This window comes from Hemitrygon akajei, chromosome 4 (genome assembly GCF_048418815.1).
Source record: "Hemitrygon akajei chromosome 4, sHemAka1.3, whole genome shotgun sequence".
NCBI lineage: Eukaryota > Metazoa > Chordata > Chondrichthyes > Myliobatiformes > Dasyatidae > Hemitrygon > Hemitrygon akajei.
The window spans coordinates 173,234,821-173,258,124 of record NC_133127.1 but is presented as its reverse complement, the minus strand read 5'-3'; the positions used below and the strand labels follow the sequence as shown (position 1 = coordinate 173,258,124).

At 35.8% G+C, this 23,304-nt stretch overlaps 1 protein-coding gene across 2 annotated transcripts in view; it reads right to left on the bottom strand.

The window, feature by feature from the left end:
• LOC140726956 (F-BAR and double SH3 domains protein 2-like) overlaps positions 1 to 23,304 on the bottom strand; it is a 226,579-nt gene that overhangs the window by 45,257 nt on the left and 158,018 nt on the right. Inside the window, exons 9-13 of one of the 2 annotated variants that reach the window (XM_073044002.1) lie at positions 21,237 to 21,359; positions 17,871 to 17,966; positions 14,640 to 14,711; positions 587 to 703; positions 39 to 143 (exon numbers count right to left, since the gene is read on the bottom strand). In XM_073044002.1, the coding sequence (XP_072900103.1) occupies positions 39 to 143; positions 587 to 703; positions 14,640 to 14,711; positions 17,871 to 17,966; positions 21,237 to 21,359 (513 nt within the window). The remainder of the gene's footprint in view (positions 1 to 38; positions 144 to 586; positions 704 to 14,639; positions 14,712 to 17,870; positions 17,967 to 21,236; positions 21,360 to 23,304) is intronic. The other variant, XM_073044003.1, reaches the window with a different exon arrangement.

Genomic DNA, 23,304 nt, shown 5'->3' with positions numbered 1-23,304 from the left:
TCTGAGCACTAATCAGTATCTGCCCTTATTTTTCTTACCTCAGCCTTCCGTATTGTTTCTCTAGCCTCTTCTATTTTTTGTTCTAATTCCATTCGTCCTTGTTCTGAGACCACAGTTCCTTGAGCTCTTAGATCTTCCAGAGTCTGTAAATTAAAAAAAAATCACAATGACCCCATACAAACCACACTAAAAAGAGCATTTTGTGATACAGTAATGTCGATGATTGATGGACAGAAAGACAGTTTCAAAACATAAACTGTTAATTGCTCATGAATAAATCAATATGACTTACAAGTTGGAGAGTTAATTTTGACAGGTAATAAGAGCTTCAAACCCGGAATGTGAATAGCTTGGCCTATAAACAAATGTTAATAAAGGCAAAGAAATGGGATCTGTGCTGTACATTAACTTCTTAAATGAATCCAAAATGGTTTCACTTTTATAAATGACGTTGTGTAACAGACATGATAATGTCAACAGGCACTAATTTCATTCTTGTGTAATTGTTTTAAACTGGTATGTTTAGTCAAGGACAGCCAAACAAACTTTACCAAAATAAGGTAGAATATTTCTATGCTTCACCTACCCGCTGTGCATGGATTATTGTTTTATGTTCCCGTGCAACACGTGTTGCCCATTTACGAGCCTCTTTGTTCAGGCTGTGCTCCTCAGTGGTTCCAGATTCATTCTCCAACTGCCGACTCTGTAACAGATTGTCCAAAAGGATGAAGGCCAAGAACACAATTTTTTTTCCACCTTTGCTGTGAAGTTTGCATTCAAATACTTTGTTTAATCCCTAACCTATGTACCAAGGGATACTGAAATGTATTTAGTTGTACTTGTAAAGATAATAAGCAGAAGAGCAGAAAGGATATTGGAAGCTGGTTCATAAAAACACATTATTAAACAGCAAAAATATTCAGTTTTCACTGGAATGCAATAGATTAACTATGTACATATGAGAATTTGTTTTCTAATCATCTTGAAAATTATTTTTATAATAGAAGCATCTATAGAATGTGTGATAAGGCAACATCCTAAAGGTCTGGAGAAATCGATGCTGTTCCTCTTTTTAAAGAGGGCAATAGAACAAAACTAGGAAATTATTGGCAGTGAGCCTCACATCAGCGAATCATTGGATATATGATTCCATATATATTCCAAGACTCTTAGGTATATGATATACTCACATCTGAAAAAAAACCAAATAGACACATTTGGAATAGTCAGCATGCTTTGTGAGGGGGAAATCATGTCTTACAAACTTGACTAAGTTTTTCTGAAATGGTTCTAAAGTTAACTGATAAAGGTAGGCCAGTGGATGCTGTCTATGTGAACTTCAAAAAAACTTTCAACAAGGTCCTTCACGATAAGCTGTTCCAGAAGATGAAAGCACATGGAATTCATTGAGACTTGGTATACTGGATTCAAAATTGGTTTGGAAATAGAAAAGGGTAATGTTGGAAGGTTGTTGTTCTAATTGGAGATGTTACTCATGGTGTTCCCCAAGTAATCCTTGCTTGGTCCTTTGTAGCTTGTAATATACATAAATGATCCGAACAAAATATGTTGGTGTGTTGATTCATAACTTTGCAGATGACAACAATTGGCAGAGCTGTGAATACTGAGGAAGGATTCAGTAGTACATAGACTAGTTAGAAATGTGGGCAGAGAAATGGCAGATAGAATTATGAGGTATTGTATTTTGGGAGGTCAAATGCAAGTGGAAAGTATACCATGAATAGTAGGACCCTTTGGAGCGTTGATATACACAGGGGATTTTGGGTCTAACCCTGAAAGTGGCAACACATAAATACACTGGTAAAGATGATATATGGCTGAAAAGACAGCACATTAGCAAAAGAGAGGACATAAAATATAGCAAACATGTATGAGAAGCTAGAGGATTGGGAAACTTTTAAAAACCAATAGAAGCCAAAGAAAGGATGTGCTAGCATTGGAGTGGGTCCAGAGTATGTTTATCAGAATTATAAAGGAAATGAAAGAGTTTAAGTATGAGGAGCATTTGATGGCTCTGGATCTGTACTCACTGGAGTTTGGAAAAATGGGGAAATGCCGGGGGGGGGGGGGGGGTGGAATCTCGCTGAAACCTATCAAATATTGAAAGGCCTAGATAGTGGACGTGGAGAGGATGTTTCCAATAAGGGGAGACCAGAGGACACAGCTTCAGAATAGAAGGGCGTCCCTTTAGATCAGACATGAGGAGGAATTTTAGAGGGCGGTGAATCTGTAGAATTCATTGCCACAGATGGTTCTGGAGGCCAAATCATTGGGTCTATTTAAAGCAGAAGTGGATAGCTTCTTGATGACTAAGAGCATGAACTATTATGGAGAGAAGGCAGGAGAATGCCTTCTAATGGCAGAGCAGACTCAATGGGCTGAATGGTACAATTCTGTTCTTATGATTGTGTGGAGAGAGAGAAAGAAAGAGAATGAGAGAGAATCTACATTTGCACCAGGATCTGACTTGTCTGATTTGCGTCTTTTTGATCACTTCAAACTATAAAGCACATAGATAAAACATATTTAAAGGGATATTGATCAGAACGCTTAGAAAGAGTAGGAGGAATAATTATATAATAAATGTTTAACATGTAAACTGTGCTTAAATTACAAATATATGATGCTTGTAGGAAAACAACAATTTTTTTTGGAGGCAAACTACTGAGCATTTTGCTTCCCAAGTTTATTGAAAAAATTGGGGGTGATGGGCAATAGGACATTTGAAAACAATGCATTCTCCAGATCTCTACTACTATTTTAACTGATAAAAGAAGCAAAACACTAGGCAGTCAGGAAGTTATTTTGTGTTCTGTAGATTTGATTATAGTTAGAAGTCACCATGTTATATCAAATGAGAAAAAGTTACATGATGCCAACACTGCTCTTGTGCTTATGCTCTTGAATTTGAAATTGACAGATTAACACAAATAAAAAAGTAACAAGTACACACCCAAAACATGCAAACACCAATGCACCCAGTTGTATAATTGGCTATTTAATAATCCACTGCAAAAGACCAAAGGGCACAATCCAACATTTCACCTTCAACTCTGTATCTGTTTGGACTAGTGAAAAACACATTTTAAATCAGAGTAATATTCAATGCCTTCTGTTTTAATATCCTGGCTACTTTTGCATTGCCTGTAAGCAATACGTTTAAATCCAGCGTAAGGAAAATCTGTTCCATTTAGTAATAGTCCTGCATGCGGTTTGCACCTGTCACACTTTCTGTCACTCAAGCAAGTTTACCACCTTTTTAAAAAGCAGGCAAGGTTATGTTAAATTAGCTCCAAACTGACCCAAGGAATTCACAAATTTCCTTTTGACTTACTTTGAAAATCTAGAATGTCCAACTGGTCTAAAATTAGCATACCAAAGAACATTAGCATTTTGTTACATTTGTTTAAAAATTATGAACAGCAGGAGAAGTTTCTGATGGGGGAGCTATCTTTTGAAACGCTACCTTGACTTCCAAATAATCTGAAGATATGCCAAGGCAATATTTAGTTACTAGGCAATTATATACCTCACTGCCTTTAAGTGTCACAATGATTTCACCCAGCTGTACTTTAGCAGTAGAGCAGTGCTAAATCAGCAGTATTATCACCTAACACCATTCTTGTATAAGATTGCACATTTTCAGGTCTACAAAGAATGGTGTAATTGAACTATTACTGCCATAAAATAGAAGGGAAGAGAAAGCTAAGTCTGATAGCTAAGAGCAACTTGCTGATTTTTTAATGACTTTACCTATAATCACCAGACTACCTTTTTTGTTCTTTTTCCAAAAAGGACTCCAACAATGCCTAATAAAATCAGGCAGTCATCTATTCATTGTATGGTGCCTTTACCAGGATAAAATGACCCAAAACACTTTAAAAAAGTATAATTAAACCTAATTTGGTATCAATTCCAATAAAGACATTAAATGCAGGTAAATGAATGTTTGGTCATAGAAATAAGAAGCATCTGAAGAACAAAAGAGAGATGTAGAATTTGAAAAGGAAATTATAGGTGGTCAATTTTGAAAATTAAGACATTGATAGACCAGTAGCCAATGTAGATCGACAAATATCTGAGCACAATGCAAGATAAGAGAAAAAACTTTTGGTTGAGATCTGATTATTTAAATAGACCAAACAGGAAAGAATCAGAATAACTGATTCTGGGGTTAACAAAAGCAGTAATAAAATCTTTTATAAGGTAAAGATAAATGGAATTAAAGAATTTATATAGGTAATGATATTAGCAATTTCAGTTTTCATGAAAAATAACATTTGAATACCCCATAAAAAAGATAGCTGGTACCGCATTCATAACTCTCTGATTAAGGAAAAAACTATGCAACAGCCATTAAAAAAAAACCCTCCATATTTGGTTGGTGATAATATCTGTGAAAGAAAACTCATGTTTCCATTGATGTATAACGAAGTGTCAGAAGTCAAAATAGCAGAAGTAGTTCATTCCTCTGCAGAAAGTCTATTTGCTACAGCGGAAGCCAAGATGTTAAAGGAAATGTACAATAAGGACCTCACATAGCTCCAATACTTGGCTAAAATAAACACAAGCTAACTGTATACTTACTGGAATTAGCTGTTATATGAAAGTGCCATAATATCCAGGAACCAAATGACTACAGTAAATAGAATTCCTGTAAATTTCATAATGTTACTAATCTGATAGGCATTAAAATAATTTACAGTTTTGTGCATTCAACTATATGGCTTCCAACTCAAATTTAAAATAAGGGCCTCTCATTTGTAGTTTATGAATTTCATTTAATTCACAAATAACCCTCTGACTAAAATGAACATTCACACTCAACCATGTAGTATATGAAAGGCATGCAATTAAATTTGAGCGGGGGGGGGGGAGGAGAAGTGAGCTAGGAGTGGGTAAAAGTTAGAGTGGTAGAGCAGCGTAGGGGTTGAAAAGGGAACATGCGGCATTTTGTTTTCTAGTACAAGTTGCTCTCTGGCCTTGTATTATAACCTGAATACTGTAGAATGTGGTTTTCAATAATTAAACACAGAATGTTAGTAAGTTAAACTACTTCACGCTTACAGAGCAGTTGGAATTTTGTGATATTATTTGGCAGTACAAGTAATAAATAAGCACTCTAATGTGCAATTCATGTCAATTATATCCATGTTCTGTGACACCAAACCTTTTATCTTGTTATTGCTAGTAATCCAACAAACTATTTTTTTTAGGAAGAGGATACATCATGGCTTCTAATTATATTTTAGAATATAATACATAGGAGCAGAATTAAGCTATTAGGCCCATTAAGTCTGTTCATTCATTCTATCACAGCTGATATGTTTTAGATATTAGATATTTTAGATAGGTAAATATTGATAAAAGTATTTTACCAAGATGTCTTGAGAATTACTGACTGCTATCCCAAAAACTGGCTCACTATTACAGTTACAGAATAGAGTCATGGTAAAGTACAGCCCCCGAACAGGCCCTTCAGCCCATCCAGTCTGTGCTTTGTCCCATCGACCTGCACCCAAACCATTGCTCTCCATATACCTTCCATCCGTGTACCTGTCCAAACCTAAACGTTGAAAACGAGCTCAATGCACAACTTGAGCTGGCAGCTTGCTCCACACTCTCACAACCCTGACTGAACAAGGTTGAAGAAGTTTCCCCTCAAGTTCCCCTTAATCTTTTCACCTTTCACCCTAAATCTATCCTGTATGTAGGTGACCAAAACTGCACACAATACTCCAAATTTGGCACTACCAATGTCTTGTACAACTTCAGCATAACATCTCGTCTACTGTGCTCAATATGTTGATTTATAAAGGCCAATGTGCCAAAAACTTTTACAACTCTATCTATTCGTAACATCACTTTCAATGAATTATGGACCTGTACTCCCAGATCCCTTTGTTTTACTGCACTCCTCAGTGCCTTACTGTTCACTGTGTGAGACCTACTCTGGTTGGTCTTACCGTACTTGTCTGCATTAAATTCCATCTGTATTTTTCAGCCCATTTTTCTGGCTACTCCAGCTCCCATTGCAAGCTCGGATAGTCTTCCTTGCTGTCCACTATACCTCCAATCTTGGTGTCACCTGCAAACTTACTGATCCAGTTAACACTATCATCCAGACCATTGATATAGATGACAAACAAACACAGACTCAGCACTGATCCCTGTGGCATTCCACTAGTCACAGGCTTCCAGTCAGAGAGACAACCATCTACTACCACTCACTGGTTTCTCCCACAAAGCCAATATCTAATCCAATTTACCACCTCATCCTGAATGCCAAAGCGATTGAAACTTCTTGACCAACTTCTCATGCAGGACCTTGTCAAATGCCTTCTAAGTCCATGCAGACACATCCACTGCCTTGCCTTCATCAACTTTCCTGATAACTTCCTTGAAAAACTCTGATTGGTTAGACACGACCTACCATATACAAAGTCATGCGACTATCCCAAATTAGTCTATGTCTAAACAAAATACTCATATATCCAGTCCCTTAGAATACCTTCCAAAAACTTTCTCACTACTGATGGCTCACCAGCCAATAATTTCCTGGTTTACATTTATAGCCTTTCTTAAACAGCAGAACAACAATAGCTCTCCTCTAATCCTCCAGTACCTCAGCTGTTGCTAAGGATGATTTAAGTATCTCTGCGAGGGCCACTGCAATTTCCGCACTTGCCTCCCACATGGTTTGAGGGAACACCTTGTCAGGCCCTGGGGATATATCTACCCTAACTTGCTTCAAGACTGCAAACAAGGGGGACGTCACGTGATGACGTAGGATCGAGACGTGGAAATCCAGCTCTCCCGTAAAAACTAGTAAAATAAAGTTTAAGTGAAGAAGAGTTAATAAATACTTTCTAAAAACTACTTATAAACAACTCAGGACTATCTTTAGATATGTCTTCTAAACAGAAATAGAAGAGAACTACTACTTTGAAGACAGCGCGAGTTGGCAAAGAAAGAGGCCCAACCATTATGACGGAACCTCGTATTCAAGTTGGATCTCTTCCCGGCGAAGTACATGTCACCTCCGACAATGCAGAACAGGAAACTGCGGCAGCATCAACGGTCTCTACGAAGAAACAGCAGGAACTGCACATGCATGAAGAAACGGGTACGTGCAAACAGGTGCAAACAAAACTACAAGTTCCAGCTGCAACTGAAAGTGAAAGTGAACTGGAAGTAGAATCAGACTCTCTGGAAAACACAGATGAGGAAATAGATGAAGGAGAAGAAGAACAGGAAGAAATTAAAGGTGGAAGACTTTCTGGAGACATAAGAAAAGCCCTGATACAAATAATGCATGAATTAAAAGCATTAAAAGTAATAAAAACAGATATTAAAAATATGAAGATTACATTTGATAAGGTGGTGGAAAAACAAAAGAAAACGGATAAGAAAGTTAAAAAGTTGGAAGAAAAAACGGGAGACACCACTGAAAGAGTGGACAAGATGGAAGATAAGATCCTTGCCTGGACATCAGAAAGAAAACGGTTGTTGGAAAAAATAGATGCGCTTGAAAATTTTAGCAGACGAAACAATATAAAGATTGTTGCTCTTAAAGAAGGTATAGAGGGAGATGATCCAATAAAATTCTTTCAAAAATGGATCCCGGAAATCTTGGAAATGGAAGAGGGAAGTCAGTTAATTGAAATCGAAAGGGCTCATAGAGCTTTAAGACCAAAGCCCCAACAAGATCAAAATCCACGATCAATCTTGATAAAATGCTTAAGATATCAAGATAAAAAGATCTTGAAGGCAGCTGCTCAAGGTGCCAGAAAGAGAAATGGGCCATTGTATGATAGAAGGGAAAAGAATTCTTTTCTATCCTGATATAAGTTACGACATTTTGAAGAGGAGGAAGGAATTTAACCCAGTGAAAAAAATCTTATGGGAAAAGGGTTATAAATTTATACTGAGCTACCCGGCAACACTGATAATCTTTTTGGATGACAAAGAAAGAAGATTTTTTACTGATCATCGGAAAGCGGAGGAGTTTGTACAAGAACTTCCTAATATTCGCGAGACGCGATAAATCATTATGGAAGTGAAATGGACTAAAGATGAAGACTGAAATAGGGATCGGATTTGATGTATATTTAAGAGTAGAAGAATATACAAATATACTTTAAGTATATGATAGAAGGGGAGAAAGATAAAAAAAAATTGAGGAATATTAATTGGGAGTAGAGATATTAATTTTTTTCTTCACTTATATATATTTTTGTTACGGGGAGCTGGAGGAGCTTCTGATCGATTGCTGTGGGATTCACGTGTGTAATCATGGCGATTGCCATGACCTGTAAAACGGAGGGGGGTAATGTTGTGTTTCTATTCATTCACAACATTAGTAGGGGGGGTATTTTGTTACCTTTTTCTTCACTATCGTTCTTCTATTTTTCTTTTTTTTGCCTGCATGATTGGGGGAAAGACACATAGCAACATGGAGAATTTTAAAGAGATTCCCCAAGGTATTATGAAATGACTGATTTACTCAATTTTTAATGTTTATGGGCTTAATGGACCGGTGAAAAGAAAAAGAGTTTTAACATATATTAAGAAAATGAAAGTAGATATAGCTTTTTTGCATGAAACACATTTAACAGAGATAGAACATCAGAAATGAAAGAGAGATTGGGTTGGAAGTGTTATTGCAGCTTCATTTAATTCAAAGGCGAGAGGAGTTGCAATTTTGGTTTATAAAACCTTACCAATTAAAATACAAAATGTACTAATTGATTCTGTGGGGAGATATGTGATTATACATTCTCAAATCTTTTTGGAATTATGGACTCTTATGAATATTTATGCACCAAATGAAAATGATGCAAAATTCATACAAGAAGCTTTTTTGAATTTGGCCGACACACACGATAAAATATTAATAGGTGGAGACTTTAACCTTTGTCTAGACCCAGGTCAACTAAGGTTGTTACAAAATCAAAAGTAATAAAGCTAACTTTATCATTGTTGAAAGACCTAAATTTGATTGATATATGGAGAAGAATTAATCCAAGAGAAAGAGATTATTCGTTTTATTCAAATAGACATAAAACTTATTCAAGGATTGATTTTTTCCTATTATCAATGAATATTCAGGATAGAGTGAAAAGTGTGGAATATAAAGCAAGAATACCGTTAGATCATTTCCTCTTGATAATGACAATGATAATGATGGATAAGGAGGAATTAATTTACAGATGGAGATTTAATTCAATTTTATTAAAACGTCAAGATTTTTGTGATTTTATGGAAAAACAGATCCAATTTTTTTGGATACAAACTCACATTCAGTTGAAGATAAATTTATATTATGGGAAGCGATGAAAGCATATTTGAGGGGCCAGATAATAAGTTATACTTCTGAAATTAAGAAGGAATATATGGTAGAAATAGATCAATTAGAAAAAGAGATTACAAAATTAGAAAAAGAATCTCAAAGATATATGACAGAAGAAAAATGAAGACAACTTGTCAATAAGAAGTTACAATATAATACGCTCCAGACATACCGAACAGAAAAAGCAATTATGAGAACTAAACAGAGATATTATGAATTAGGTGAAAGATCACACAAGATTCTTGCTTGGCAGTTGAAAACAGAACAGGCTTCCAAAACAATAAATGCAATTAGAACAAGTGCAAATAAAATTACTTATAAATCTTTAGAAATTAGTGAAACCTTAAAAAATTTTTATTCCGAATTATATCAGTCGGAATCATAAAATGAGGTTGCTGAGATAGGAATTTTTTTTATCACAAATAACTCTTCCAAAATTGAATTCGGAAGAACAGAAAGGATTAGATATGCCCTTTACATTAAAAGAGGTTGAAGAAGCTCTAGGATCACTCCAGAGTAATAAATCTCCAGGAGAAGACGGTTTTCCACCTGAATTTTATAAAAAATTTCAAGATTTATTAATCCCTCCCTTTATGGAGTTAATATATCAAGCGGAAAGAACATATAAACTTGCACAATCTTTTTCGACAGCGATCCTAATAGTATTGCCAAAAAAAAGATAGAGATCCTTTAAAACCAACATCATATAGGCCTATCTCTTTGTTGAATACGGATTATAAATAGCAAAAATTTTATCTAATAGATTATCTAAATATTTACCAAAATTAATACATATGGATCAAACAGGCTTTATTAAACATAGACAATCAGCGGATAATGTAACTCAGTTACTTAGCATAATTCATCTGGCACAAAAGGAGGAGGAACTGAGTGTGGCAGTTGCTTTGGATGCAGAAAAAGCATTTGATAGATTGGAATGGGACTTTTTATTTAAGGTACTGGAAAAATATGGGTTAGGAAAATATTTTATAAAATGGATTAAAACCTTAAATATTAGTCCCAAAGCTAAAGTAGTGACAAATGGTCAAATTTCAACATCATTCCAGTTAACAAGGTCAACTAGACAAGGCTGTCCATTATCACCTGCCCTATTTGTATTGGCGATAGAACCATTAGCTGAATTAATTAGAACGGATCCAGATATTGTGGGCTTCAGAGTTAACCCGGAGGAATATAAAATTAATTTATTTGCTGATGATATTCTGATTTATTTAACAAACCCATTGCATTCATTGCATAAACTATCTTTTAGATTGGAAGAATATGGGAAAATATCAGGGTATAAAGTAAACTGGGATAAAAGTGAAATTTTACCCCTTACTAAAGGAGATTATAGTCAATGTCGATTAGTAACTCAATTTAGATGGCCGATAAATGGTATAAAATATTTAGGTATAAGAGTCGATAATGATATAAAGAATTTATATAAATTAAATTATTTGCCATTATTGAAAAAAAATCAAGAGGATCTTAATAAATGGATGATGTTACCCATAACATTAGTAGGTAGAGTTAATGCTGTAAAAATGAATATATTTCCTAGATTACAATATTTATTCCAAACATTACCAATACAACTGCCGCAGAAGTTTTCTCAAGAGTTGAATAAATGTGTGAGGAAGTTTCTTTGGAAAGGTAAGATGTCAAAAATATCGTTGGAAAAATTGACATGTAAATTTGACCTAGGAGGGTTACAACTCCCAAATTTTAAGAATTATTATAAAGCAAATCAACTTAGATTTATTGCATTTTTTTTGATGAAGAATAGAGTTAGATAAGATAGGAGAAAATATACCAGAAGATTTTATATATAAATGGGAATCCAAATGGATATGGGAAAAGAAAGAATCTCTTATATTAAAACATTTGATTGATTTATGGAATAAGATAAATGTTGATGATGAGATAAAGAAATCTTTATTAGCAAAGAGAGCCCTAATTCAAAATAGACTCATTCCTTTTACAATGGATAACCAACTTTTATATACCGTAGATTCCGGATTTTAAGCCGCTACTTTTTTCCCACATTTTGAACAGCTTTGAACTTTGCGGCCTTTAATCCGGAGCGGCTAATACATGATTTTTTTCATGCCGCCTCGTAAACATTTTGCCTCATAACAGTAGACCAATAAAATTGATGAGTAGTTCACAGAGGTCCAATGAAATTGTACGATAAATCAAGCGCACTTTCACAATTAAATTATTGTAAATCAGTCATTTGTACTCACCCTCATCAACATGGAAAACACTCGAAGCATTGTGCTGCCTTATGGCAGTTACTTAGTTTATAATATTTTCGCTTAGTAATTCATTTTCTAGTTAAAGTTAGAAGAGTTTTAACTATATTTGTTTTCTGTACATCGCGGGATGCTATGACGTCACACCCGGTTTCGCGGTGTCTTGTGGGAAAATGCCGGTTTGCGATGAAACGGGACGGAGGGAGGGAGCGCATTACGCGAGCGGCTTTGGATCTGAGCGAACGCTGCTTTTAAGTTAAAGGTGATCAATAACTTTTCCTGGTAGGCTGCAGTATATATATTTTTTACCAGTCGTTAGGAGATATTGGAATGTTGTTCAGTAAAGAAGTATACGCAACGTATATTTAAAAGTAGCCGCGTTACGGGCACGGTTCGAAAAAAAGCATTTGCAATATGTATTTGTTTTTGTTACCATTTGGATTTAATTAAAAGTTAAAAAATCCTCACGTGTAATATCTTTCTGTGTAAATATCTCATATTACAACATGGGACACCTGCGGCCAAAAATCCGGTGCGGCCTTTACAATTAAAAAATTGATTTTATTTCTAAAATTAGAGCCAGCGGCTTTTAATCAGGTGCGCTCTGTAGTCCGGAATCTACGGTAACTGGTTTCATAAAGGGATTAGATATATAGGTGACTGTTTTGAAGGAGGTATATTGATGCTGTTTGAGCAACTAAAGAATAAATATAAAATATCAAACAACACTCTTTTCTGTTACTTTCAATTAAGGGCTTATTTAAGAGATAAACTGGGTCAAACAATGTTAATGCCGAAGCCTAATGAAATAGAAATTTTAATTCAAAAAGGAAAAATTAAAAAATGTACTTCTTGTATGTATAATTTGATTCAAAAACAGACAATTAAACAAGGAATTCATAAGTCAAGACAAAAATGGGAAACTGATTTGAATATTAAAATTGATGAAATAAGTTGGTCAAGACTATGCCTTGACAGTATGACAAATACAATAAATGTCCAACTTAGATTAGTACAATACAATTTTTTAGATCAATTATATATTACACCACAAAAAATAAATGGATTAAACCCAAATTTATCTGACCAATGTTTTTGATGTAATCAAGAAATTGGTACTTTTTTTACACTCTACTTGGTCTTGTTTTAAAATTCAACCTTTTTGGATAAATTTAAGACTTTTACTGGAACAAATTATTGGAATACAACTTCCACATAACCCAATATTATTTTTATTAGGCGATATTGAAGGATAATACAAAAACCTAAATTGAATAAATATCAGAAAAAAATTATAAAAATTGCATTGGCAGTAGCCAAAAGCTATTGCAGTTACTTGGAAATCAGATTCATACTTAACTATGGACCGTTGGAATAATGAAATATTTAGCTGCATTCCACTTGAAAAAATTACTTATAATTTAAGAAATGAATATGATAAATTTTTGAAAATTTGGCACCCTTATTTACAAAAGATAGGATTAAATATACAGGTCCTCCAAAGATAAAATTATTAGCTATTTGGGGAAAAAATAAATAAAGATATATACTAAAGCTATTTTGAACTCCATGGAGCATGTGGGGATCTTCCGATATCCAGGCAATCTTTCTTTCTTCCTCTTTTTTTTTCTTTTTTCTTTCTTTTTTTTTAAGATAGGGATGTTAAGGGGGGAAGGGTTAAAGGGAGGGGGAGGTCTGATATTAATTTTCATTACTTTATTATTCTATTCATTTTATGTAATTCTCTTAAAAATTTAATAAAAAAAAGACTGCAAACACCTCCTCCTCCTCTGTATTCTGTACAGGGTCCATAACTTCACTGCCACTTTGCCTCACTTCTGTAGACTCCGTGTCTATTTACCAAGTAAATACAGGTGTAAAAAGTCCTTTTAAGATCTCCACCCTCTCTTTTGGCACCATGCAAATATTATCATTCTGACCTTCCAGAGGACCAATTTTGTCCCTTGCAATCCTTTTGCTCTTAATATATCTGTAGAGAATCTCTTAGGATTCTCCTGCACCTTGTCTGCTAGGGCAACCTCACACTTTTTTTTAAGCCCTCCTGATTTATTTCTTAAGTGTTCTCTTGCATTTCTTAAAATCCATAAGTATCTCATTTGTTCCTATCTGCTTCAACCTACTATGCACCAACTTTTTTTCTTAATGATCAACTTATTTAATGTATATAAACAGCTTGATCACTATGTAATGGACAATAAATACAGTATTTAAATAATTCTCTATTTATTGTCCATACAGTAAATCATCTCTTGAAATCTATGAAGAAATTTGAGGTCTAGGCTTTTGTGGCACAAGAATTCAGATGGAAAAACAGCTATACCTTTAGAGGCAAAAATATTAAAACAACATTTTTAATTGTAGGTCATAGGAGGAAATCAGTGAAAATTATGTAATCCATTAAGGACGACTGCTATTGAATGCTATAATTGTAAGCACAAATACATTATCAATTTGATATTTCTGACCATATTAAAGTTTTAAGAATATTAAGTATTAATACAGATTAAGTTCTTCAATTACAAGGCAAATGGAAATTGTTTTGCAATCAAATAATGTTTGTATTGATTAGTTGGCTATATGCCTAAGTTCTATTAGCATCCTGAAAGCTTATGCCTCCATGCAAACAACAAGGGAGCAACACAACTGCAAAACATACTATGCCAGGCTGTGATACAAAGAGAACCCAATTTATATAAATTATGCATAATGCTACTTACTGGAATTCAGTAAAACAATTTTTGACATATTTATAGCACATCTGGAGCAGTGCCAAATTTAATCGAGCAATATTAAAAGTTCCCAAGTGAAATATTCCACATTTTATTGTAAGTGCCAATTCGCAACCTTCCAGTATTTATGCAATAATGGTTAGGTAGCACAGCCTCCAACAGCTATTGTTGCTGCCCTTCAAAAGATGTAATTTACTCCACATGCACACCAAACCTTCACCACAGGACATCAAGTACACAAGAAGTGTGTGTGTGTACCTCTGTTAAAGTCATTCTCAGAGTGCTGATGGGTGAGAGGTCAATATCCACAAGCTGCACGGTGTTAAAACTCTGAGCAACAGAAATGTTATTAGGACAAAATGGACATGTTAGTTTCAACAAACAGTAAAGTTAGAATAAAAGCAAAACAAATAATAAAGCATCTGGATTACTCATAAACAAAAGGGATTCTGCAGATACTGAAATCTTGAATAACACACAAAATGCTGGAAGCAAGTCAGGCAGCATCTATGAAGAGTTATCATTTCTCGGTCTGAAATGTTGACTGTTTATTCCTCTCCACAGATACTGCCTGAGTTGCTCCAGCATTTTGTGTGAGTTACTCATTCCTTTTCTTACCTTACACTAATCTATCTAACCACTCCAAAACAAAACATTATAATCACATCAAACCAAATTCAAAGACAAAGTTAGAATCTAAAAGATAACAACTGATGATTGGTTGATGTTCAATTTACTGTCAAAATAATTTAAATTAGGAGCAGAGGAGCTTTATTTTCCCTATACATTCGTATGTGCAGAAAGGGGAAATTATCATTAAACCAAACTTGAACATACAGTATATGCATTGCATAGGCATAAGAAAGTTAATTTTAGATGAAAAAGTGCCTGATAAAACAGTGAGTGTAAGTATGCTAACTGATGTTAATAGTTACTATTAATTTCTGTGCTGATAGGGGAAAATTAAAGTTGGAATAAAGCTTTTTAATTAACATTAACACAAAATACATCTGTCAACAAGTGATTAGATGAAGTCAAAGAAATAAAAATTATAAAGGAGTAAAATGGAAAATTTCAGGTGCTCAGGCTTATATTAGTAATGACAAGGAACAGGTTCTCAATATTCCTGTTTAGAAACTATACAACAAAGTTAGGAGAAGAATGGAAGGAGTTGGTGTGATTGTACTGATTAAAATGATGTCACAGTTCGCAATAGAAAGGACGTACTGCACTAAATGGCTTTGGAACTACTTTGTGTGAGTTAATGACTCACAGGGAAGACAGTACATTCCATAAAGTATGTAGGAAGTTAGTCAGTTAATATTTAAAGTGGTCATTAAAAATGTGATAAAAAATTAAAACTAATAGGGAAGCATAGAAATTTTACAAGGGAAGATGATCTGGCAATATTAAGTTGAGTGGTAAAACACTTCATAATTTTATAAATTAGGAGAGGAAAAATGGATGGACCAATTACAGAGACAAAGCTCTAAATGCGTAATTTGCAAAAACAGAGAAAATCTTTCAAATCTCCCTGGATACGGGAATATTTGGAGGATTGGCTACTATTCACAGGAGGGAACAGGGAAATGCCAGGCTCTTGGAAATATAAAAAGGCAAAATAGAGTTTCACTTGAAAGGCATATGTTATTTATACAGGTGATATGGAAAAGTGAATGTTGGAATAAAGCTTTTTAACTATCTTTAACACAAAAACATGAGTGAATTTGCTAAAAGCAATACATTTCTGATATCCTCAATCGAATTCTTTGATGAGGTACTAGAGAGAATCATCTGTGGCAAATAACATTTTCCCCATAAATGTGGCAACAATGACCATCTGTAACAAAAAGGCCTAACCATCTATCCCTGCCAATGGCAAAGCCATTGAATGTTAAGTCCTCCATTATAAAAACCCTGATGGTCATATTAAATGGATTACAAATACTGTGGCTAGGAAAGCAGGCTAGAGGTTGGGTCATTCCTGAATCACCTCTTGAAACCCCGAAGCCTTTGTATCACGCAAGGCACAAGTTAGAAATGTGATAGCATATCCTCCACTTGACTCGGTGCTTTTAGCTCCAACAAGAAGTCCAATACCACCTAGGTCAAAACACCCATGACTAGCAACCCATCCACCACCCTGGACATTCATTCTTTCCATTAAACGGTATATAGTTATGGCAGCGTAGAAAGTCCAGAAAATGCACCACTTTCTTGCCCATTCTACTCTAAAAGCATCTTTCAAGCCTGCAGCAACTATTACCAAGGAGGACAAAGGCAACAGGTGCATGGCAATTTGTTGCACACCATCTAGATTTTAGAAATACACTCAATGGCCATTTTATTAGGTACACTTGTAGACTGGGTTGTTTATGAAAATATATAAACAGCCAATCATGTGGCAGCAACTCAATGCATAAACACATGCAGACATGGTCAAGGGGTTAATTTGTTGCTGAATGCATCAGAATGGGGAAGAAATATGATCTAAGTATCTTTGACTATAGAATGGTGGCAGATGGGGAGGTTTGAGTATACCAGAAACTGCTGATCTCCTAGCATTTTCATGCAGTTTACAGAAAATGCTGCAAAAAATCAAAAACAAAAAAAAATCAAGTGAGTGGTACTTTTATAGTTTATGAGAGAGGTCAGAGGAGGCCAGATTGGTTCAGGCTGACGGGAAGGTGATAGTGACTCGGATAACCATGCTACAATAGTTGCATGCAGAGCACATCAAACCTGAAGTAAATGGGTCACCGCAGCAGAAAATTATGAACATACATTCAGTGCCACTTTATTAGGTACAGGAGGTACCTAATAGAGGAGCCACTGAGTATATATTGCTGGTTTATCATCACTGCAATTGAATCTTGGAACTTCCTATCCAACTGCACTCTAGGGGCACCTCCACCAGAAGCTCCAAGGGCAATTGGAGTGAGGCAGTAAATGCCGGCCTTAGCAGCAACACCACTAAGCTCACGAGAAATTAAATGGCTCTGGAAGATTAAATAGTGAAAAAATTCAAATTGCAACCTGTTAAAAAAACCAAAAGGGATTTAGTTCTGCTGTCATGTGAGATGACACTATCATGAGCAAGTTTCGCCTTTTCCTCAACCTTGGTTCTCATTGGTAGAGTATTATTAGTTACAGCTGCTTCCCAATTTGTAAAAAACATAAAAATTTTAGCAGCTACCTTATTATCCTTTAAGTATTATTGTTGGTTTCATCCTCCATGCTTCAGGAATCTATTCTCAAAAGTCGAATAACTGTTGTTATTCTGTGCATCACACAAACAACAAACCTATCAAACATTTAAGTTAAATCAGCTCCAGTACACTTCATATTTACTGCTATCTAGAATTTAAAACCTTAGTTGCTTCTAATGAGCTATCCCTACAAATCTAAGCTTTTGTTAACAATTTGGGCTAGAGAGGATGAAGAGCATCTTAGCCATTAAAATAATATTTCTGAATAAATAAATCTTACCGTATCATTATCACTTGGCTGGAACTGGAATGACTGTGGCTTTTGGAAAACTGGGTTTTCTTGGAGAAAAAGCTGCAGACTGTAATCTTGTAATCCCTGAAATAAATTTATCAAAAATACTATTTTCAATTCATCAAAGGTGTTTAAGCAATGACTGCATTAACAGCTTTTGAAAAATATATGGAAACCACATATCCTTTGTACAGTAGACCAATCTGTTCCCAGGTAATAAATGGGTATTGTTTTCTCAGATGTCCTTAAGTCAATTTTGTCCACAACTTGGAAAATGTACACAAGTCACTTGATATGATAAACATACCTCAACTGTATTTTAAAGAATTGTTTCAAAAGCACACAAGACTGATAAGAACAATAGCTAAAAATGCTATTTTTAGGAACAAACATATGAGCATGTAGTATTATCCCTGCAAGCGCAAATGCTACACCTGTCCCCACACCTCCCCCCTTACCACCATTCCAGGCCCCAGACAGTCCTTCCAGGTGAGGCAACACTTCATTTGTGAGTCTGCTGGAGTCGTCTATTGCATCCGGTGCTCCTGGTGGGGCCTCCTCTATATCGGCGAGACCCGACGCAGATTGGGGGACCGCTTCGTCGAGCACCTACGCTCCGTCCGTCACAATAGACAGGACCTCCCGGTTGCCACTCACTTCAACTCTGCCTCTCATTCCCATTTGGATATGTCCATACATGGCCTCCTCTACTGCCATGATGAGGCCAAACTCAGATTGGAGGAGCAACACTTCATCTACCATCTGGGTAGCCTCCAGCCTGATGGTATGAACATTGACTTCTCCAATTTCCGGTAATTCCCTCCCACTCTCCTTCCCCTATCTCAGGTCCCTCTCTGCCTCCCTCCCCTTTCAACTTTCTGCTTCTTTATCTCTACAGTTCTTTCTTTCTAATCCCCTCCCCCTCCCCCCTTTATCTTTTCTCTGATTGGTTTTCCACCTGGCGCCTCTAGGCCCTACCCCCTCCCCTATCTCTATTACTGGGCTTTGGTCCTCTCTTCCCCCCCATTCCCGATGAAGGGTCTTGGCCCGAAACGTTGGCTACTCTTTTCTCACGGAAGCTGCCTGACCTGCTGAGTTTTTCCAGCATTGTGTTCGTATTCATATGAGCATGTAGTATACTTTTGAATTTAATAACATTCTGGGAGCTCACTCTTATGCGGTAGGGGTATCCATACGTTGGCTGTTCTTAACCTGTACTAATTCAATCTGTGATAAATTAACCCTTTACCCGATGACTGACAGCACATTTATAATTTCTCCAAAACCATACTGGCAAGATTATTTTTATTAAGTTAAAACAGTTAGGTCAATCAGCAAAACAAAGCCAATACAACACTAATCAAGTCACATTCCAAATATAATATAGTGCAAGGCAAAATTAGGTTGAAGAACTTTAGATTCTAACTGTTGGAAAGCTAGGAATCTGCTTCATTGTTACATGGGAGCATAATCAATAGAACAAGATTGAGAGCAGTTTAATATTGAGGGCTTTGTCTTCTTATTCCAGTTGTAGCCACCTGCAAAATGGGATTCTAGGGAAAATAATAAGTTTAGTAGAAACACAGAAGCAAAAAGCCAACAAAGTTCAAGAAATTAACTTTCAAAGCCTTAAAGTCAGCTTGTCACATTAGAATTAATTTTAAAATTGTATAGGAATTTCTGCTCTCAATGAAAATACATGAATGATCTACAATGACTTTGCCCTATAATTAAACATTAGCAAGCACTGCGTAAATTACACATAAGATTAAAGTTTACTGAAAGATTTCTCTCTGACCCTTTTAAAATCAATCAGAAGGTGGCTTCTTGCATTCACTTTCTTTTATTCATCTACATGTTTTGTTTTTCAAAAGCTTTATTGGCTGTTTCAACTTCCATCAAGTCGTTTAATTTGTATGCCTGAACCAGGGAAAAAATCCAAATTGCTGCAATGTTGTAAATTTCATTAGGTCATCAAAATCCTTCATGAAAGAGAAATGTTCATTCTTGCACAATTCACATGACCAGCATGTGAATTTAGTTTCTCAGTATTTCGATGATTCTTCCTCCTCTGATCTACTCTAGCATAAACTAATAACTGCATAAAGTGGCCACACTCTTTTAAGTTAGAATGGATAAACTAATAATTGGGTAGCAAATGCACCCTCACAGTAACTTGTTACACTTGGCAAATAAAAATGAGGCTGCTTAATTACATGCTTTTAGGTCTTTTACTGCTCTGGATTTAACCATCAGGAGAGCATAATAATCCCTCCTTACCAATGTTTAACTACATTTATAACTTTTTTGGATTGGATTAACCTTCACTAAGTTTCCACCTCCAAAATTCTATGATTTTTCCTTACAAGGCTGCAGACATATCCAACTATCACCTGCTCCTATCATTAATGACCCTGCGACGTCCTTATTAGCGCATATTTATTTATTTAGAGATACAGTGTGGGACGGGTCCTTCCTGCACAATGAGCCTCGCCATTCAGCAACCCACCTATTTTTAACCTCCAACCTGATGGCACGAACATTGATTTCTCAAACTTCCAGTAATGCCCCACTCTGCAACCATTTCCCACCCCTTTTCCCTCTCTCATCTCCTTGCCCACCCATCATTTCCCTCTTTACTTCATCCCTCCCCTCCAGATTTCATCTATCACCTGGTGTAACCCCCTCCCCTCCTCCCACCTTTTAAATCTCCTAAGCCTTTTTTTCCTCCAGGTCCGCCACAGGTGTTTCGGCCCGAAACATTGACTGTAATTTTTTCCATAGATGCTGCCTGGCCTGTCGAGTTCCTCCAGTATTTTGTATGGGTTGCTCTGATTTCCAGCATCCGCAGATTTTCTCGTTTGTATTTTTAACCCCAGCCTAATCACAGGACAAGTTATAATGACCAATTAACCTACTAACTAGTAGGTCTTTGGACTGTGGAAGGAAGCTGCAGCACTGAGGAAACCCACACGGTCAAAGGGAGAATGTCCAAACTCCTTACAGATGGCACTGGAATTAAACTTCAAACTCCAACACCCCGAGCTGTAATAACATTGCTAACAGCTCCGCTACTGTGGTGTCCCTTTGTTTTGTGCATTAAAAAAAAATACTTCTACGATTGAAACTCTGGCACTTTAAGAAAATAAAACTTAATTACTTGTAAGTTTATAGAAAATACAATAAACTGATATCTTAGAAAATTTCTGGTAGGATTGAATGCATATAGCTTAAGGATCCAGTCACTGAATTTCCTTAACTTGATTGCTGTTTAAATGTTTAAGCCATGCAATTAATGGAGGATATTTTTAATTCCTGACATATAAACCAATCCATGTAATGTTAGAAACTCACCTTACTGGAAGCTTCTACTAATAACTGGAATGTGTTCTGTACAGACTGACAGGCCTCAAGTTCTGTTCTGTTGAATACCATCAGGTATTCTTTAAGATGTTCATAGAAATTCCCATCCAGAGCCTGTGAGTTCAAGAAAAAAAGATTTATCTTTAAACAGATCTAACGACACTCAAATCTATGCTACTATGGAGAAGCTGGCAGAACATTTGTTTCTACATTAAAAGAATAACTATTTCAAATCACCAACTTGATTAAGTCAGTTCAAACTATTTCAGTGAAGGATAGGAGATGGGTGTGAGGTGGGCTACAAGGAACAGATTACTGAGATGATTAATTTTAGAAAGTAAAGCCGAGCCTAATTTCGGAATCACTGACATGTCATGTGTTGCTTTGTGGAAGCAGTACAGTGCAATAAATAAAAAAATTACTATAAATCACAATAAGAAATACAAAAAAAGGGTGGTTGCAACTATTCTTCAGAGCTAAATTAGTTTACAAGACCTAAACTTTTAAATGCCATGAAATCCTAATTCAATTAATGTGCATAAACTCAGATGTAACTGACTTCTCCACTATTTCCTCTCTTCATAACATGGAGACATAACCATTCAACTTTACACCGAAATGTCTTGTTTACTTTAAAAACATATGCATAATGCAGGAAGAACTCAGGTCAGGTAGCATCCACAGAAGGATATAAACAAGTGGTATTTACGACCTTCATCCAAACTACTTTGGAAACCTGTTAATTCAGAAATTTTTACCACCAGTTCATTCAAGTTCCAAAAAATAAATCAAAGATTAAGTAATAAAAATGAATACCAATTTTATTTAAGGCATTACAAATTAAACATGGACTTTTAGGTCTAGATGGGTATTATAACAAGGAAAACATACACACAAATAAACAGGCATGCAAGGCAAAGATGTAAAAGGAAAAGATTTTGAGGTCTGGTAAATGAGATCCAGTTTTTAGTCACACCAGGTTAGTCAAAGAGAATCTCCCCTATGGAATCAGATATGCCACTTTAAAATATTGAGATATTCTGACAATGAGGGATAGGAAACACAGAATCTGTATCTTTCAAGTGAAAGATGCTTAAGTATTCACAGAATTCTCTCCAAATATTTCCAATAATCCAAATATTAATTTATTAATAAGATTTAAATAAAAATCAGATGGGTTCATGACACTGAGTGATGTTGAATTTAAAAAGTAGATATTCAAAGTTCAAAATAAATTTATCAAAGTATGCACAAGTCATCAGTTCTTAAGGTTGTTATAATTGTGGGTGGTAATGAGGATAAGCTGCTATTAAGTGCTCCCAATGGCGTGTGTCTCAAATAGCCTCTGACAACCAAGTCCAGCTCCTGGCCTTCACATGTGACTTAGTTACTAAAATCTGGCAGAACCGTTTCTACTGACAGGAGAAGGGTCAAAGGCAAGTTACTGGCATCTTAAAACCAGTCACTTAGGGCAGATAGGACTCATCAGCTAGGAGAAGGATAACTCTGATCTCAAACCTCTGTTGCTTTGTGACTATATCCACTACTGGGGAAGTTTTCTGGAGTAAATCCTTTTGAACAATCCAGAGCTGCAGTCCCTAAGGCATTGAGTTCAATGCTGACTGGGAACTCCTGTAACGCCGTTGACACCAAACTGTATTGGCCTCTGCCATTCCTTTGGGTTCATTCGCTGCGTGGAGTGGGGGAGCCTGCGGCATGGGTAACAGTTTGCTTTCATTATCACACTGCCCAGGCTTGCATTCTAGCATTTGCAGATTTTCTCTTGACTGGCATGCTGTCTTGCGCATCACGTAGACAGTTAGTGGTACATAATATCCACGATCAACCCCAACCAACAGAGGTCCCCAACATGTCATCATGTACTACCTTGAGATTTATTTTCTTGAAGATATTCACAGTAGAATAGAGAAATGCAATAGAATCAATGAAAAACTACACACAAAGGCTGACAGAAAAAAAATCAATGTGCAAATGAAAACAAACTGCAAATAAAAAAGTAGGTAAATAAATAATACTGAGAACACAAGTTGTAAGGTAC